The 19,859-nt window shown below is 37.8% G+C and overlaps 2 protein-coding genes across 3 annotated transcripts; one reads left to right on the top strand and one right to left on the bottom strand.

Annotated features, from left to right (window-relative positions):
• Positions 1-2,869: 2,869 nt before the first annotated feature.
• LOC136260146 (uncharacterized) lies at positions 2,870-4,327 on the bottom strand. Its single transcript, XM_066053774.1, has one exon. It carries the CDS (start codon positions 4,212-4,214, stop codon positions 2,973-2,975), a length of 1,242 nt encoding a protein of 413 aa, XP_065909846.1. The 5' UTR covers positions 4,215-4,327; the 3' UTR covers positions 2,870-2,972.
• Positions 3,980-19,499, top strand: LOC136260145 (cytochrome P450 4F4-like). 2 transcript variants are annotated; one of them, XM_066053771.1, is made up of 14 exons: positions 3,980-4,656; positions 8,425-8,569; positions 9,144-9,188; positions 9,240-9,367; positions 11,716-11,837; positions 12,182-12,244; positions 12,297-12,429; positions 14,156-14,230; positions 15,880-16,076; positions 16,129-16,259; positions 16,326-16,393; positions 16,450-16,532; positions 16,657-16,722; positions 19,201-19,499. In XM_066053771.1, the coding sequence occupies exons 1-14, from the start codon at positions 4,465-4,467 to the stop codon at positions 19,304-19,306; spliced, it is 1,554 nt and encodes a 517-aa protein (XP_065909843.1). In that variant the 5' UTR covers positions 3,980-4,464; the 3' UTR covers positions 19,307-19,499. The 2 variants fall into 2 exon arrangements, with proteins under 2 accessions (XP_065909843.1, XP_065909845.1); XM_066053773.1 differs by lacking the exons at positions 3,980-4,656; positions 8,425-8,569; positions 9,144-9,188; positions 9,240-9,367 and adding an exon at positions 9,830-10,020.
• The last annotated feature ends 360 nt before the right edge of the window (positions 19,500-19,859 follow it).

The raw sequence follows: 19,859 nt of genomic DNA, 5'->3' as shown, positions 1-19,859 counted from the left end.
CTTACTTTGTGTCTAGTTTGTAGCTGATCTCTCTACAGGGTGATTTGTTTGTAGCTGAGCTCCTTACATTGTGTGTAGTTTCTAGCTGATCTCTCTACAGGGTGATTTGTGTGTAGCTGATCTCTCTGCAGGTTGATTTGTTTGTAGCCGATCTCTCTACAGGTAATCTGTTTGTAGCTGAACTCTCTATAAGGTGATTTGTTTGTAGCTGATCTCTCTGCAGGTTGATTTGTTTTAGCTGAACTCTCTACAGGGTGATTGCTTGTAGCTGAACTCCTTACATTGTGTCTAGTTTCTAGCTGATGTCTCTACAGGGTGATTTTTTGTAGCTGAACTCTCTTCAGGTGATTTGTTTCTAGCTGATCTCTCTACAGGTAGATTTGTGTTGATTTGTTCATTGCTGATCGCTCTAAAGGTTGATTTGTTGCAGCTGAACACCCTGCAAAGTGTTTTGTTTGTAGCTGATCACTCTAAAGGGTAATTTGTTTGTAGCTGAACTCTCTCCACAGTGACTTGTGTGTAGCTGAATTCTGTGTAACTGAATTCTCTAGAGAGTGACTTAATTGTAGCTGAATTCTCTACACAGTGCATGACTTGTTCATAGCTGAACTTTCTTCAGTGTGACTTGTAATGTTCTGAATCTCTATAGTGATATATTTGCTTAACTCTCCACATGGTGACTGTCTTCTTGCTGAACTGTCTATAAGATTAACTGTTTGCAGCTGAACTCCCTACAAAATAACTTGTGATGTAATAAAATTCTATAATGGAGTAAATAAATTAGCCGAATACTCTATTAGGGTGACTGTTCTATTAGAGTATCTCGATCTCGCATTTGCTACACCGAGTTGGCTTTCGAATCATAACTCAGTGGTTTGCAATCCGATTCTTCTGTACTACTGCAAGGACTTTCTATGAAGATTATTCCAGCTATACACCGATTTTCAGCTCATTGCTCTAAGCGGTTTGCCTAGTAGGCGTGAAAACTAATACTTTTTTATTCATAAAAATCGATCGCGTAATTGTGACACAGGTTGGGTTTTGTGTCATATCTCCGTGGTCTTTATCTCGATTCCTTTCAAACCACCAAAAGGCACTCCTACGATGGTTACTCCATCTACATAGCAATTTTCAACTCATTCCATGAAGCGGTTTATCCTGTAGGCGTGACAACAAATCGATCTTGTTTTACGCGAATAATCGGTCATAACTCCTGAACCATTCATCGGATTTGTACCACATTTGATGCTAGGGTTCACCTTTGGACTCCCTTGCTGTGTGCCAAATTTCAAGGCGATCGGAGTACGCGTTTGCTTGTTATAGCAATTTTTGCAAGTGTGCGAAAAGACGAAGAAGAAGAAGAAAAAAAAAAAAACGAAGAAAAAAAAACGAAACTTTGGCAGCTCGTATCTCGGAAATGGCTGGAGCGATTTCCTTCAAATTTGGAATGTAGACTCCCTTGGCTGGCGGGCAACTGTGTAGCAAATTTGGTTCCAATCAGATAAGTGATCACCGCGATACAAAGGTGTGAAAATGACGTTTTCGTTCTTCCTGTCAATATACTCACGGTGTGGCGCGCCGGCTTCTTGGGCCGCACGACACACTATCGTGTGTCTTGATATAGATGAGTAGTTTTGTACATTGAAAATTGGTTGTACAAAGACAGTGGCATAGCTACCATTGAGACAACTGAAGCAGCTGCCTCGGAAAATTGAGCGGTGTAGTACTGCAAGGATCATAATACTCTAACAGAGCAGTCACTTGTGGTCAATTTTACCATGCTACCACATTATTATTAATTTGTTTGCATATTTAAAAGTTTTTGTAACACTTATTTGGTACTCTTCTAAGACAAGTGCAGCAGTGACATAGTGTTGATATATATTCCCTTCAAAAAGTCAACATTGGTGGGTTTTGACAGTGAAAGTCACATACCATTAAAAGCTTGTATTCCTTTATCTTGGAGTGTCCCATCTGACTATATAGATGCATCTCTAAATCTGAGATGGTGGACATACCAAAGCAAAGATGATCCCATGTCAACTGCATGTATGCAAATAGTTGAATGTTGCATGGGAGTAGTTGTAAATTTGTCATTATTTTGTTTACATCAAAAAATCAGATGACTATTAATGCTCATAATGAGAGTGAGTGGCTACAGGAATTTTTATGCCTGGTTTCCAATCCAGACGTTTAGTGATGGCTGGACCTAGCTACATAGCATTACAGCTAAAATTATGTAGAAGGGAATGTATACTTTAAAGTGAGAAATGTGCAGAGGATGTCAATTTAGTAAGCCTAAACCCTCTCGAGTTTAAGAGCAATTCAAGCATGCAGTTTATCTAAATATTGGGTGACTGTTATATTAGGGTATTATGATCTCACTTGAAAAAGTTCTGGAAACCTCAGTAATGCGCTGGAGTCTTCTCTGATTATCTACAGGACTGAAACATCGTACAACAGATGACCTGTGTACATGGGTGTGTTGCATAGCAAGTGCACATACTAATTGAATAGCAATTTTGAATTTATTTTTACATTAATAATACATGCATGAATTTATACTGAAAACTATCCTAGCGGCCACCTGTATAGAAAGGCCACCTCTCTAAAAGGGCTAACTTTAAATTCTGGTGAAAAATAAGTCTTAGGGAAAAGTTGTATTGATTAGCATTACTTTCATGTTTTAGCATTGCTTTAAAGCCATTTTGAAGTTCAAAACTCCTGTAGTGTCTGGGGGTGTGCCCCAGACCCTTCTGAAATTACACATGTCCCCATACATCAGGTCTAGGAATCACTACAGTGACTGGAGAGTACTATTGACTAATTCGTGATTGCTACCTGGGCTTCTTCAACCTACATGTGGATGTATCACTGAATAAATTCTAACTTCTGTCACAAAACAAAACAGTACATACATATTAAGTGCATGTGTAAATTATTTAATAACAATAGCTAATGCAATCATTATGCTATAATTTATACTTAGGCTGGTACCCTGCTATTCCATGGTCATGTAGACATCCTAATAACATCAAAACATGCTCTCTTGTGTGAATAGCTGATAATGTAACCCTTAATCGGGATGTACCCTTAGGCACTGCTGGAGGACGTAATGTCTTGACAAAAAATCCCTTTAATGCTAAGTCATGTGAGACCTCTAAGGCTTTATCTTCATGATTAAGAATTATGGGTATTATTGGAGATCTATCTATAGGCTTGTACTCTGGATTTAGACCATCCACAAACAAATCTACCAGCTGCCAAAGCTTCTTCCGCAGTGATGTTCCTTCAGAACTTAAACCAACTTTGATGCTAGCTATTGCAGATGCTACCACAGGAATGGGCAATGCAGTTGAAAACATTAATAGACGTGCTCGATTTATTATTAGTTTTGAAAGGTTTTGGGAGCAACATACAAAGCCTCCTAGCAAACCAACTGCTTTGCTCAAGGTACCAACACGACAATCAGCATAGTTGTAAAGGGATTGATCAGTCCTCCCTCCATCTCCTTCCCCTGTAACTAAAGTATCATGAGCTTCATCTAGAATTAGCAGTAAACGATCTCCATATGTCTGCTTTAATGTGGCCAACTCTGGCAAAGGGCAAAAGTCACCATCTACAGAGAAAAGCGAATCACTGAAGACCACAAACATGACATCATCATTTATGTAACGAGAAACATTTTCCTCGACTACGGAAATATTTTTGTGTGGGTACACAATGAGTCGTACTTGATGCCGTCCCATTTGCTTGCTTAAACGACAACCATCAATGATGCTGGCATGATTATACTCATCTGAGAATATGATTAGCTTCATAGAGGATTGTTCCAAAATAGCACTGGTCAAACTTTGTAAAACTGCTAAATTGGCAGAAAATCCTGTTGGAAATAGAACGCAATTCTCCTTATTCTTCACTCTTGCTAGTAACTCACACAATTCCGCATGGTACGACGTGTAACCACAAGCTAAAGGAGACCCACGTGATCCTATTCCGTAAGTTGACATTGCAGCTTTCTGCGTAGCAGCGCGAACATCAGGATGGCCTGAAAGACCCAAGTAATCATTTCCCGAAAACATGAAGAGTTTGTTTGCTATCGATGGTGTTGTTACTTCAGAAGAAGATGGTTGACTCATCGGCCACAGTTTCATTTCGACATTCCTTCGCTTGACAAGTTCTATGTCTTCACTTATCAGATTTTTCCAATTCATGAGCAGTTTTGTTGAGGAGCAAACACAGAACGACTAAGCAGAGATGATTGTTAACTCCACTGCCACGATAATGGAGCCTCAAGATGAATCTCCGTAAATATCCGATGCTTGATGTAATGCTTTTTTGCCATACATGTGACGAGTATATAATGCTATCGCAAAATTCTTACTGAGAGCAGTGAAAGAGTTTAGAAACAGTGGTTGCTGGTAGTAGCAGTATAAGAGTGTAGTCACAAATCAGCACTCCAGAATGGATAACGATATATCTAGGCTGCTCCAGAGCAGTTCCATGGTCAAAGTTATATCTATTTTAATGATTTTCTTAGTAGCATATCTACTGTTTTGTGTGCTGAAGAATGCAGTCTGTTATTACTGGACAATGCATTGTACCTTTAAAGGATTACCACGTTATCCCAAGATGCACTGGCTATGGGGACATTTGGTATGAATATCTGTATAGAGTATTATCATACAATATATACCTCCATACATGGCTATGTACGTACCTGTGGAAAGCTTTCTTACCTGTGTGCGCACTTGTATTAGCATAGCCTGTTATTGTAAATTGCAGTTAATCTATAGTATTGCAGCCATTGTATATTTGTGGTTATAATTGTAAGCTAGCTAGCATTATTCCTTATTCATGTGACCAGTGTTTAAGTTGATTCCTATATATAGATTCCCATTTTAAACATTTTCATACAGGCGGGCAGTCGTTATTCATTATGGCTAAAACCTCGAGCAAAATCCTGGAACAAGTCCACTAATACAACAATGAACATTAATTTTGTGAATATTTGAAAAACTGGAATAGCAGTATAATGAAACTTTTGTGGCACTGTGTTGTTTACTGTAATGCACTTTAGATGCAATTTTTACTGTGCAAATGTGGTATTGATTATCAGGGTATATTAAACATTTTATTCATTACATGCTTGCATGTGCTAACATGTAGCAGTGCTGGTGGTGATTATTCATTATGTAATCTCCTATTACAGACAAGTTGATGAGGTAAAGTACCTTGTAATTTCCCTTTATGTATACACTGACTGTTATGTGGCTTTTGTGGCAACTATTTTTATTTCATTTAATGTGTTGCCTCTGTAAACTGAAACCTGATCAGAGTGGCCTGCATCTTATAAACAGAAAGTTCATTTTTATCATAGCAGTACGTATATCCCAGACCAGCTAATTTGCCAAACTGTTTGTTGCTGTTTGTGAATTGTTAGTGTTGTGTACCTGTGTCAACAGTGGACACAATGGCTAATAGTTTTTTTTTGTTCAGTTTAAATATTGAGAACTAAGTAGGACCACTCATCCAATGATGCTACAATGCTGTACACTCCAGATGGAACAGCTATATGGAGAAGATCACATGGTATACTATAGCAACTACCACTATATGTTTTATAGGCAAAACCCAGGGATACCATTACCAATCCTCCTGTGAATTATTACATGCTGGTGGGTTCAATCTATCCATCCATTCTATATTACTGAAAATCCATAAGAAAATACAGAATCACTTCGACCATACATTTCCATTGGCATAGCCCAGCTTAGGGATACCTTATACTCATTCCTTGTGGACGAGGGGCCATACCTCACATGCCTAGGGCCAGTCATCATGACCTACCTACACATGTAGAAACTGTACTTGCTTATAGATGTGCGCACACGCGTGTGCACACACACAGAGCCTACAGCAGCCGTGTAACACAGCTATTGTTGCCCAGCGAATGAGCACTTGGATGCCTGTGCCACTCAGGCACTTGAGTCTTGTGCAGGTAAATCCTCCTGGAGCAGGGCTAGTAAGGACTGTCCAGGTTTCATGGAGGGAGGTCGCAGAACCCTAAGTTCCACAACAACCCCAACACTGCTAAGCAACACCACATTGGCATAACCAGGCACTGAACCTGAAACCTTACAGACACAGACACACACACACACACACAGATGCGTGCAGATGCACACCACTCCAGAACTGTACAAACAAGCACAAGTGAGCTGGGACAATTAAGGTATCCCATACATCCAGCCACCAAAAATTAAGTAACTAAAGTAGTAACATGAGTCATTGTTATGGCTCTGAGTCAGCAGTTGCCAAGCCAATCAACAGTAGCCAGGGTTAATATTTTAATAAACATGTGGTAAACATTATTAAGCTGCTACAATTCTTGGAAACTGTGGCAGCCATAATAGTGCTATTGAGAGCCCATTGAATAAGTATGCTCCCTCACAAAATATAGCATACTTAGGTGTGTACTTAAAAACTATTTTGATACTTAGGAATTGGACCTGTGCAGTCACTCTAGTTATTGCTATGATGGTCTAGAGTATAATCAAGAGTTAAGGATTGATGATTATTTGTATGGGAGAGAGTATTCAACTGTCAGTGTTGATAAAGTCAAGCTTTAATCTTTGTACAGACTCATGTGTTACCTTAACTCAGAGTGGATGTACTGTATAGCGGGAAATTTTTGAAAGGTTAAATGTTTGGAAATTAAAGGGTGCTTGAGTTTGAAAAAAACATTTTCGAAACAGTTCCTCTTTATACCGCGCTGCACGTAGATAATTAACTAGAAAGATACGGGAAGTTAATTGGAGGAAGCTATCAATGGTTGTATTGATCACGTACGTATTTAGAATTTGCTGCTTTCATTGTTCAGCATAGATATTGATAAAGGCCTATCTGGCTTTGGTAGAATCGGATCTAGCTACCTCTTCCTCCTTCGTCACTTGAACCATGCGGACTTTGCATGGTCTTAATTCATCAAGTGGCCTGCAGATTAAGCCTTGACTGGTTAGCTTTTTTCAGCCCCCTAGATATTTGCTATCATTTTAGAATAATGATTTTCTCAAGGTCTTAGGCTTCAAGACTCATGATGTCACTAGTACTTGTGGTACAGCTTACATCGTGTTCGCCTTAATTCCAATGGCCCAGTGCCATGCCTATAGAAGTAGAAAACATGTGCTCAAACTTTGATATTTTCTATTGTCATACACTTTGGCTAATATAGGTCCTATAGCTAGCTATTTCTGATAAATTACAAAGTAAATGCATTGTTATTTTCAAAAATTTAACCTTTTGAAAATTTCCCGCTATACTATAGTTCAGTTAAATACTCTAAGGGAACACAGGGTAGTAGTAATATAGGGGCCACTGGGCAGTTATGGAAGTTTGCTATGCCATCCTAAAAATGGACATACTCATATCTGTAATAATTTTATGGTAAGTGCTATGCCATTGTAGGAACGTGTGAGAAGGCTAAAAAGCCTGTAATACATGGAATCAAGAATTTAGCTGGAATCTTTTTCTGGGCCATTTTATTTGTGCATACAAAGTTTACACATTTAACTGTTTGTACTCAAGCAGATCCCACACATTAGCCTTCTCACAGGTCCTATCCTTAACTGTAATGGAATTATGCTTGGCTGAAGCATCAGTCAGCTAGTTAGTCAGCAGGAAATCAGTTAATTAAAAAAAAACATTCTACAGAAAATTGCACCCTTTAATTTCCAAACATTTAACCTTTCAAAAATTTCCCGCTATACAGTACATCCACTCTGAGTTAAGGTAACACATGAGTCTGTACAAAGATTAAAGGCTTGACTTTATCAACACTGACAGTTGAATACTCTCTCCCATACAAATAATCATCAATCCTTAACTCTTGATTATACTCTAGACCATCATAGCAATAACTAGAGTGACTGCACAGGTCCAATTCCTAAGTATCAAAATAGTTTTTTAAGTACACACCTAAGTATGCTATATTTTGTGAGGGAGCATACTTATTCAATGGGCTCTCAATAGCACTATTATGGCTGCCACAGTTTCCAAGAATTGTAGCAGCTTAATAATGTTTACCACATGTTTATTAAAATATTAACCCTGACTACTGTTGATTGGCTTGGCAACTGCTGACTCAGAGCCATAACAATGACTCATGTTACTACTTTAGTTACTTAATTTTTGGTGGCTGGATGCTGATTGTTGGAAGAGTTTAGAATCACTCTGTGAGCATTTTTGGGCTTGGTTATACCTAACCAACTACCAAGCTGTCATGAAGGGAGAATGAGGCTAGTTTTAGGTTGGTGAGAAAAGCCCAAACCTTCATGATCCCTACTATACAGTACTACCATATTGTATGATGTGCTGCTTCATCCATTATAACTTTTTAAGTTACTTGTAAATATCTCATTTCAGATTTTCAGGAATCAAGATGAGGGTTTGCAGTGGATGGTGGAATGTACTAAACTACACCCCAAAATGCATGTTGCTCATCTCGGTCATCTCTTCTATGTGCTGTTTGTTCATCATCCTGACACTGCTAAGGAATTTTTCGGATCAGGTTGTGTAGGGTGTGGGCGTGTAGGGTGTGGGCATGTACATGTGTGTGTTTGTATGTTTGTGTGTGCACGCTGTATGTTGAACCCATTTTCTTTTTCTTTGGGCTTGCAACCCAAAGAAAATTTTGTACTAGAGAGTGACTAGATTTGTTAACTAGGGGTTTACATGGCTGTTGAACAAACGTCTTAGATAACAATGTGATTTTATCTGTACTTATGGAAGATGTTTTAAGCAATTGAGAGATAATATTGTCACATAATATGTGTGCGTGCATGTGTGGGTGTGTTTGGCCTTGATTGATTCATGTCTGATATATAGCTAGAGCTCATCTATTGTGTATACAGAATTCTGTCCAAGACTTTCTGGCTGATAAACATAGTTTTTAGGTATTCAGAGCACCACTTTAAATGTATGTATATCAGTTGTACTGGGCATAAATTATATAGTCACTTTCAAGTATATAGTGCAAAGATTTTTGGCCAAATATACTGACCAACTTTCGCAGAACCCTGCATGTGTATAACTTTATGAAAGGTACACATTTAAATCGTTGTATATATTTCCCTCTTATATAGAGCCAAAACTTACTCTGTTTTACTACCCACTGTTGCCTTGGCTAGGTAAGTGTATGCAGAAGATTTGACATTATTATTGCAGTTTGAAAACAATAGGGCATTCACTATTAACTAGCAATGGAGCAAAGTGGCATCGCAAGCGACACTTGTTGACTCCAGCATTTCATTTTGACATACTAAAGCCATATGTTGCTGTGTATTGTCAGTGTGTGGACATTTTGTTGGTAAGCAGGTACACAGCTTATTCAGTGCCTCTTGTGTTATTCTAAGGAAAAATTAGAAATTAGGGATCAAAGAATAAAACAATAGTGAAACAAGGGAATAGCAAAAAAAAGTAATGAAACAAGAGGGGTTGCCTATACCTGCAGATATACTAATGGACGTATTCCTCTATGTACTTCAGTCTATAAATCATGACTGAATTAGGGATTAGATGTCCATTAGCATATCTGTAGGTATAGGCAACCTCTCTTGTTTCACACATTTTTGTCATTCCCTTGTTTCACTACTTTTTTTATTCTTTGATCCCTAATCCAACTTTTAAAAAAATTCTAATTTTTCCTTCTACTTGTTCATTTACTTTTAATAACATAGTTTTGACCAATGAATCTGCGCATACTCTAAAGAATAGTGATAAAATTAATTTTGCATTTGAACATGCACCTCAACAATCAATTAAGTGCAGTGGCCATTACTTCAGCTATGTTCTGTACATTCCACAGCAATATAAATTGAGAACAGCATGAGAAAGATTTTCTGCAATCACTTTGGAAATACAGGCAATAAGCGTAATAGCTGCCACCACAGCCATAGGGAAGCCATATCACAGTACCGTGAATTGACACCTTGCAGAACTGGGACACAAAGGAGGATAAAGGTAAGTCCATGATGTGTGTATTGTACATACTGTGGTTGGCAAAAAGAGATAAAATCAAGCCCGTAGCCTTATGAATTGTCTAGTTATGCTTGGCTGAAGGTATCAGTTAGTTACAGAACTTGCTAGGGTCACTCTGAAGGAAATTTTGGGCTTGGTTATGCTTAACCAAGCTGTTTTGAAGGAATATTGAGGCTTTTTTTAGTGATTTTGAAGACAAGAAAATCGAAAACTTTATGATTCCTAATATACAGTACTGTACTACTGTACTGTATGATTCCTTAGTCTTTCACTTGCAAATAAAGTAGTGCATGAGGATATTTTAAATGAATGGTATATATAATATGCTTGGATATGTGTGTAAATATCAGACAGTTCCTACTGTATAGTAGGGACCACAAGTGGGTGTTGCCCATGAAAAAACATCATCCAAAACCAGCCTTACCTTTCCCAGACAAATGATGAGGTAGTATTAATTAGGCAAAACTAAGCCGAAACAAGCGTTCAGATCAACCTGAAATGCTTTCAACAAGTTGCTATGGAATTTTAAAAATTTATATATTTAATGGAATTTTCTAGTGACTGATTCACTGACTGATGCCTTCAGACAAGCGTAACTCGATAACGGCTAGGGCTACGGGCTTGACTTTTTCACTGTTCAACGTCACTTCAGCCCGAGAGGTGCCTTTTGGCATATCGCAGTACATACAATACATTCTTCATGGACTTACCACTGTCCTCCTTTGTGTCGTCCCATTTATCTTTGCTGACAGAGAAAAGTGTCGATTTGGTGGTAGCACGTGTGTGATTGCTTCCCTTTGTAATGGAAATCGTCCATATTTTTCATAGTGGCTACTTTGATTGCAGATGTGCTTTTTAAACAGTTCTTGATTCGTACTGCTGTGTAATGAGTTGAACATAGCTGACAATGAAGCATAATGGATGCTTCACGTTTTAGATGATAATTGATATAACTGGGGTGAGCAGCAACATTTCTTTCTTTTGAGGTGGTATATGCGTGGGTTCACCAGTCATAATAATTATTACAAAATATGTTAACAAACAAGTACACAGAAAAAATTTGGAATTTTCAACTAGAGTAGGGACCATAGCACATTGATAAAAAGTACTGAAACAAGCTGGAGTAGTGCACAATATAAATCACAGTAAAACAAGAAGTGTTATATCCCTACTGTGCATTTCCGTTACTTCTTATTGTTTTACTGTGATTTAATATCATGCACTGCTCCAGCTTGTTTCACTACTTTTGTATCGATATGCTATGGTCCCTACACTGGTTGAAAATTCCAAGTTTTTTGTATACTAGATACAATTAGTGACCTGAATAATAAATTAAGAGATAGCCATTTCACTATGAAATTGTGCTACAGTATACAATTTGGTTAACAGTTACTCAACCAGTCTAAAGCACTATTATTATATCATATGTGTGATTGATTTGGTGTTACAGACTGACAGACCTTCACTATACATCTGATTGTACAATTTAAAATGCATTGTGCATGAGTATAACCTCTTGTCCAGCTGAACTCTTATCTATCACATCATCAACATCTATATATTGAGGAGCAATTAGGTGATAAGTTAGTATTGGATGGGACTCGATATTAAATAGATAATAATATTTTTTTGTAGTTATAGTTAGTAATTACATGTATCATATTTATGTGTTTGTAGTCCAAGTGGGCATCGGTACACGATAGTGAGGGAGTAGAGCTGTTTTCATCATTCAATATGCTAACACTTGATGTAATGCTACAGTGTACCTGTAGCTATGAGAGTAACTGCCAGACAGCAAAGTAAGTTCAATACTAGATTACAAATCATATGCAATGCAAAGTTTTCAATGTATGGTGTGTATTTGTACCACGCACCAAAATATTCTACGTATCAGTAAGGCCTCATGTGGCCTCTAGACTCTAGCACTCTGGAAATTATATTTACTAATCTAGTGGCACTGTATTATGTGTATCTGCTGTATTATGTGTATCTGCTGTATTATGTGTATCTGCTGTATTATGTGTATCTGCTGTATTATGTGTATCTGCTGTATTATGTGTATCTGCTGTATTATGTGTATCTGCTGTATTATGTGTATCTGCTGTATTATGTGTATCTGTGAATAATTCACTTGCTATTCCAGGGAACATGTTCCGTATATAACAGCTGTTTATGATTTATCAAGACTGGTAATGGAGAGAATACTGTGAGTTTGTAAAAGGTTTTTTACATCAGGATATCATATCAGTATTCTACAGGTATTTCCCCTACTACTTTGACTTTATTTATAGCCATACTTCATCCAGTCATGACTATAAGAAAGCTACTAAAGTAGTTCATGAATTTGCTATGGATATTATAACCAAACGAAGAAAGCAATTACAGGGAAAGGTACAGTATGTGCCGCTCTAATGTAATGTTGCCTCACAAGAGTGTGAATAATTAAACACTCACTAATTAAAGGGTGTGGCACCCAATTTCATTCATGGGTATTCATCCTAAATGAAATGGGATGAAACTCATGAGTGAAATGGGTGCCACGTCCTTCAAGCTTTTTAATTGCCTGCACTCTCGCAAAATAACGTTGCATTTGAGCGGTACCGTATAGCAATATCACCACAAACGTTTTATTTCGTTTAACCTGCAGTATGTAGTCATCTTTACTAACAGTGTAGTGCTTGATCAATACACAAATTTGTATATGTAAAACTTCCTGTCACATTATGGCATATAACTTATAGTTGTATCCATAATATAATACTTGTGATTGGATTTGTGAAAAGGTACCTTTTTCACACACAAAATTTAACCTGCATTTTGAACTTCAAAACTTTATGTACCACTCTGCATGGGCAGTTCAAAGGCGCGCCAGTGTTGTAATTTGTTTATGGCACGGTTGCAAACTGCAACGAGTGAATTATAACTTATAATGCATTGGTTGCGGTTTTGCAGACTGCAACGGGTGCATTATAAATTATAATGCATTGGTTGCGGTTTTGCAGACTGCAATGGGTGCATTATAAATTATAATGCACCGACCGCAGTGCAGTTTTGTGTAGCATTGCACAAGTTCCGGCAGCCGAGACTACTACGACACCTCACCTAATAGGTGGAAAGACACCTCACAGATCACTCGAATTTTTTTATAGCCTGACATGTAAAAGTTGATTGTGGGCCATAACGTCACCAATACGTATAACATTTACCAAGCAGCCAATGGCGATCGAAAAAGCCAATGCGGCGGCCACAACTCTAGTCTACATACGTATATAAAAACGTACTTATACACCTTACTAGTCTGATGCCATCTGAGCCCAGATTAAACCGTAGTCCACTTCTACAATGACTCAATAAAACCAAAGAATAGTCACCATTACATTTGATCGTGGCAACCAGTTTTTGTCATACTACTAGATTTGAGTTTAGTCAGTGTGGATAGTAAGAATTAGACTAGTATCATTTAGTAGTTAGGTTTTGTTTACTTAAACCATCTATTGGCTGCTTTTTTTTTGCTCGAGAGAATCACTACAGGCAATTAAGTGATCACTTATGCTAAGCACTACATGGTGAGAGTCGAACAGCGAATGCAGGTTAGTGATATAGTCCTACCTTTCAATATCTCAGGTAGTTGCAGTTCTGTAGAGGGATGTCACCGCAACATTCAGCTCTGTCAGCCACAATCTATGTTAGAAACTTGGCCTTTATAAGAGTTGCAGCTGTGTTGTGAGACTCTCCCCACCTATTGGGTGAGTGGTACATATCAATTATACAACATGCACTCATGCTCTGCCTGTATAAACACACTCACCTTTGGGCCCGATGGCCCTCAGGCTCGTGCGTTTATATCAGGCGGAGCACTCATGCCTATTATATATAACTTTTTTTATCACTGCGTATAACTGTTTGCAATTTTCCATGAGTGATGCTACAGTATCTGGCTATATTTTGATACACAAAGCAGCTTAATCCGTGTAAGGAGTCAACTGGTATAACCTTTTGTTTGCTCGTATATTGTGTGGAAATGGTACCTTTTCGCAATGCGGTCACAAATATTATTAGTAAAGTGACTTTTTAAAATTGATATTTCAGTGATATATTTTTCTTTCATTCCTAATAGACTGAGAATGATTTACCTACTTATTCAAAGAGAAGAAAGTACCTTGATTTTATTGATGTATTATTAAAAGCTAAGGTATGTATGTACAAATAGCATAGTTATACTATGCATATGTAGCTATAGAAATCTGTCTGTGTATTGCCAATCATTTATCAACTATACTTTGCACTAAACCAGGTAGCAACTGTTCACTAACCCAATGCATCGTGATACCCTAAGTGTACGCCTAAGGCCCTAGTATATTACCATTATGATAGTATACTGTAACCAACTTCCGAAACTGTTGGCTGCATCAGGGCCACAGACAATGGTGTAGGGCCTCAATTATCATCTTTCGATGTCCACTATCTTCTGCTCAATAACTTGTGGCCAATTTAACTTATTTTGTTTGGCATCTCCATCTTTTGTCGTTTATACAGAAGAATCTATTGTACAGTACTATTGGTACTGCATATTAGGTATCATGAAGGTTTGGACTTTTCTGGCCAAAACTGTCACCCTGAAACCAGCCTCACAATACCTTCATAGCATCTTGGTAGTATTGGTTCAAGTCCCAAAAGTGCCTTCAGTGCGACCTGAAACAATTCCAAAATGTTGGTATGAATTAAAAATATAGGTTTAGTGGGAATTTCTACTGACTGGACTGCCTGACTGACTGACTGATTGACTGATGTCTTCAGACAAGCGTAACTCGATAATGGCTAAGGCTACAGGCTTGATATTTTCACTGTTCGATGTTGCTTCAGCCCAATTGGTGCTTTTTGGCATACCACCGTACGTACAATGCATGCTTCATGGATTTACCTGTGTCCTCCTTTGCGTCCCATTTATCTTTGCTGACAGCACAAGGTGTTGATTTATGGTAGCACCACATGATGGCTCCCCTACATTTGATGTGAATTGTCCAAATTTTCCGTTATTACTGATTGACTGTAGTGGTCCTTCTCCTAGTATTTCGTTGTTCGTAATGCTGCATAATGGGCTGAACATAGCTGAAAATGAGATGGCTACTTTGCTATTTCAGTAATTGATATTTAGGGTGCATGTTCAGGTGAAAAAATAAGCCTGCAGCTGGTACCATTCTTTCAGTTCTATGAATGGTCATAATACAAAAAAGTAAACAAACAAATATAAGGAAAAAATTAAGAATATTAAGCTCAATTAGGGATCATAGAAATAAAAGTAGGTTGAAGATATCCCTTGTCTCACTTTCTAAGATCCCTAATCAACTTTTAATTCTTATTTTTTCCTTATAGTTGTACAAATACTAACTGTAACAGTTTCTAATTCCACCAAAATTTCAAGGAAAATTTTTTGCTAGATAAAAATAACATAGCACTTAATGAAGATCAGCAATTGCTTGCACTCTCGTGAGATGATGTTGCGTTTGCGTGGTACTGTATATCTCCAGTACCTGGGCCAGTGTAACAACATGTGACAAAGTTTCACACTTCTCATAGCTAAAATATTGTGCAGTGGTAATCCTTTCTTAATCATCTCTTGTAATCTACTTGTCTATTTTCTATGCAAACAGAATTATAATTAATGCATCCTAGACTATAATACATAATAACTGCATGCCTTTATCCTTGCGGATGCCTGTAATGAAGAAGATTCCTTCTCTTTGATTATGTTTTGCACCAGTAGCTTGAGTTGCTAAAAGCAGTGAAACCATTTTCATGAGAAAATTTGTGCTATATACTGTGCACTGGTTCTACTTTTAGGATGAAAATGGAGTTGGTTTATCTGATGAAGAGATCCGAGCAGAAGTAGATACATTTGTGTTTGAAGGACATGGAAGTGCAGCTGCTGGCTTATCGTGGACCCTGTATAATCTGGCTATTTACCCTGAACATCAACAGCAGTGCAGAGAAGAAATTGATGCCATCTTTGCTCAGAAAGATTCAGAAGAACTAGTTTGGTAATGTGAATTGAAATTAGTATATAATTGATATAATCCTTGTAATGTATAGGGATGATATTGGTAAAATGGAGTATGTTGGAATGTGTATCAAGGAGTCACTACGGCTGTACCCACCAGTGCCGGTTGTTGGAAGAGAAATGTCTCAGGACATTATATTTGATGGTCATGTGATGCCAAAAGGTGAATGCATGCATACGTAACTGATGTGTCGTGCACACTGCATCATATATGGTATTCCATTTGTAGGTACAAAAGTGGCCTTTAGTGTTTATGCTCTTCATCGTCATGCTGGTGTGTGGGGAGATGATGCTGAGGTATAGACAGTAGTAGAGACATACGTACTGAAGCTTGCAATGTTTACCAATAACAGGAATTTAAACCTTTAAGATTTAGTACAAAGGACTGCAAGAAGAGGGGAGCCTATTGCTTTGTTCCATTTTCTGCTGGCCCAAGGTATGTCAAATATACCCCCATGACCCTGTGTAACAGAATAATAATGAGTATCTGATATGTGTAAGTGTCTGCCACTGCTATATATCTGTGTAATTTTATTGCCTATGCATGTATATATGTGTAGGAATTGCATAGGACAACAATTTGCTATGAATGAAATGAAGGTAGCAGTTGCCAAAATACTACGCAGGTTAGCTTTCATGTTTTTGTATAGTTACGTGCATACTTGTACCAGCGTTGAAATCGGGTCGGGTCATCCGGGTCAACTGGGTCACATTTTCTCCGGGTCATCCGGGTCTGACCCGGTTTACAAATTATCCCGGTCTGACCCGGATTGGATCACGTGAGAAACGAAATTGATCGTTTGGCGACGTGGAACCTATAAACGCTAGTCGCGTAGCTCTTTCATGAGCCACGCCCACTTATTGTGTTACAAACATACGCTCAGCCACGCCCATTTATTAGTAAGTGCAGTCTGTAGCATGAAACTGTGTCCGTTTCAGTCTGCAAGCTTACGTGGAGCCACGCCCACTAATCGATTAATGTATGAGTTGTATATAGTCTAGGTCTAGTCTTGCAGCAGGATATTAAGTACTTTTGTGAGCCACACCCATTTTAATATATTGGGAAATTGCAATACTAAGTATGTATGAAGCCACACCCAATTGCTGTCTGTAAACTCACAGTAACTACATGGAACCAAACCCACTGACTGATTTTAAATTATAAACTTACCGGCTTAGTTATCACATAACTACTCGTTTACTCAACACGAATCGAACGCTCAAAACGTAGTCTCGCTCGCTCGAGAATACCCGAAACATAGCTCTTATCGCGGGCCTCGGCTTAATTTAATCCGGGTCAGTGGGTCATCCGGGTCAGCAGTAGTGACCCGGTTTCAACGCTGACTTGTACTATACAAAATTACAAAAATTTGCTGTGGCATTACTGACAGTAGTCCACCTCATCATGCTTCATATAGATAGAAAGAAGCTGCCATATATTTGTTATATTATATGATTTGATATTAGAAATTAGCAATTGTACAATCACTGGCCCTTTGGCTCTATATTACAGAGCTCGAAATAAGATGATTGCATGACTGTTATTAAAAATTTACTGAGTACCAGTGTAGTATTGCACTGTAAACGTGGCCACCTTTATGTGGCAGTTTCTCTATAAATTGTACAGAAAATGGCCAACAGCCATCTATTATTTTAACACTGATGCTAGAATGAATATATGTATACACTTATGTCTATAGGGATCTGCAGTACATATTGATATGGCAATATATCGATACAGCAAATAAGTATCACAATACGATACTGCGCTTATAAAATATCAACGTATCAAACTTTTCTAGTAGTACAAACAGCGATTGCTCTACTACTGTAACAGTGATCTCATTCTTAGAGATATTCAAATAGAAAACCTCCCCATTACCAGTACAGCAGCTACGAGAAGCCATAAAACACATGTAGAAAAGTGCCATCTTGACAACTCATCAAAATGCTGAGTAATCCGGACAAGCCTTTGTGGGAGTTTGCATTAAAATGTTTGTGGTAGCTAATTGTCTGGGTAGAGATGTTACAGGCTTTAAGCACCTCCACACTAAAAAAAGTCTTATCAGAAATACTAGCTAATTGTCACATCAACATATAATACTGTAGTTTATTTACATTCACCGAATAAGAAATTTGTATATAGACGGATTGCCTTTTTAAGGCGTGGTCATTTTACTGTAAATTTTCCACATATTTTCCGAGTTCGCTAAGTCAAAAATGTATTACGGCTAATGGAGAAAATGATTGTTTCGGTTAACTGTAGCAATCAGGAGTTAGCCAGCCTTCAGAACAGAAAGTATGTTATAGAGAAAGGTTCGAGCTATAACATATCCAGTGTGTAAGGTGAAGGCTGAATGAGAAGATGATTTTCTCTCAATCTCGGGTTTTTGGAAAGCGATAAAACTCGCTGAAAACATTCTTTGTAAGACTTTGCTACTACTTAGAATGATAGACTGGATGATTTTAACTCACCTTGTACCTTTGAAGAATCAAAAACGTTTGTCAAACTATTTAAAAAAATGGGACTTCTTGACCAACATTGTAATCATGCATAAAACGGAAAGTCGCGTTTGCTCACGTTACGCAAGGGACACGCCCTAAATAGGCAACCCGTCTATACAGTGAATGTAGAATCAGTGTCAGCTCTTTAGGTACAGATAAAATGGATATTGTTGCAACTATTAGTGGATATGCTAGCTAATACCAGTCATAACTAGCCATGACTACTCATTATACACAGTATCATATCGAACGGTTTATTGATGCATGGTGATATGTGATACACAGTATCACAGAACACTACTTTTATCTGGATGTTAATCGTGCATGCTTCATAACATGAAAGATGGTTGCATTGACCATATTCTGTTCATAAACGAGATATCACTAGACTCTGTAACAAGTTAAGCAACCAGTTGAGCTACACACAATGTAGTGACCTGTTACTAATTTCTATTGATTATACTCTGATGGATCTGATGTGTAAGTGAACCATAAGTGGCTAAATAACTTGCATAATTATGACTGTAATTATATTCAATGTCAGAATAGCTATAATCTAACTCTAATATGAGTCGCACCTTGTATGTGTTATTCCATAGGTTTACCCTTATGCCAGCAGTAGAGGGATTGAAGCCTAGAAAAGAATTAAGCATCAACCTCAGAGCCAAGAAAGGAATATACCTGAAGATAATGCCAAGATATTAGCAATATAATTTCATTTTTTGAGTATGCATTAGTGTGTTACTACACTGCAAAACATGTACAGATATGAGCATGATTGTTTTAAACAATTTGAAGTTCACATAATCTACCAGTGCAGGCATAGCTAATATGTATCTGTATAGCTAGCACATTTCTGAAATTGATTTATTTGTTTAATAATTTTATGTATCTTTAATTTGCTCTTCTTGATAGCTGGCACATTCAATGTTTCGTATCTCAGCACTGTGTTAGGCAGTTTATACTTGGTATATACCCAACAGCCAATAGTGTGATGATGTTACATTATCACTGCCTGTACATGTTGTAGCTATTATATTGTAAATGATCAAAAGCAAGCAATACTGCATGTAATTATTACAGATATGTTTCTGGCTCCAACTCCCCATGTAAAATTGACCAGGTATAGTAGTGTATTACATAGTGCACAGAGTACAAGAAGTTTGCAAAACCAAAGAATGTTTAGGTAGCATGGCAATTGTTGCATAATAGTTACTGCAATTCCTTTACAATGATGCTGGAGGCCAGAAAGTCATGG

The sequence above is a fragment of the Dysidea avara genome, chromosome 7, assembly GCF_963678975.1.
Source record: "Dysidea avara chromosome 7, odDysAvar1.4, whole genome shotgun sequence".
Lineage (NCBI taxonomy): Eukaryota > Metazoa > Porifera > Demospongiae > Dictyoceratida > Dysideidae > Dysidea > Dysidea avara.
The sequence above is the reverse complement of the archived record's forward strand: the minus strand, read 5'-3'. Positions and strand labels throughout refer to the sequence as shown.

Coding starts and splice junctions, on each gene's coding strand:
- LOC136260146 (XM_066053774.1), bottom strand. CDS start 4,214: ATGAATTGGAAAAATCTGATAAGTGAAGACATAGAACTTGTCAAGCGA.
- LOC136260145 (XM_066053771.1), top strand. CDS start 4,465: ATGGATAACGATATATCTAGGCTGCTCCAGAGCAGTTCCATGGTCAAA. Junction 9,189..9,239: donor CCCACTGTTGCCTTGGCTAG/GTAAGTGTATGC, acceptor TGAAAACAATAG/GGCATTCACTATTAACTAGC. Junction 14,231..15,879: donor ATGTATTATTAAAAGCTAAG/GTATGTATGTAC, acceptor TTCTACTTTTAG/GATGAAAATGGAGTTGGTTT.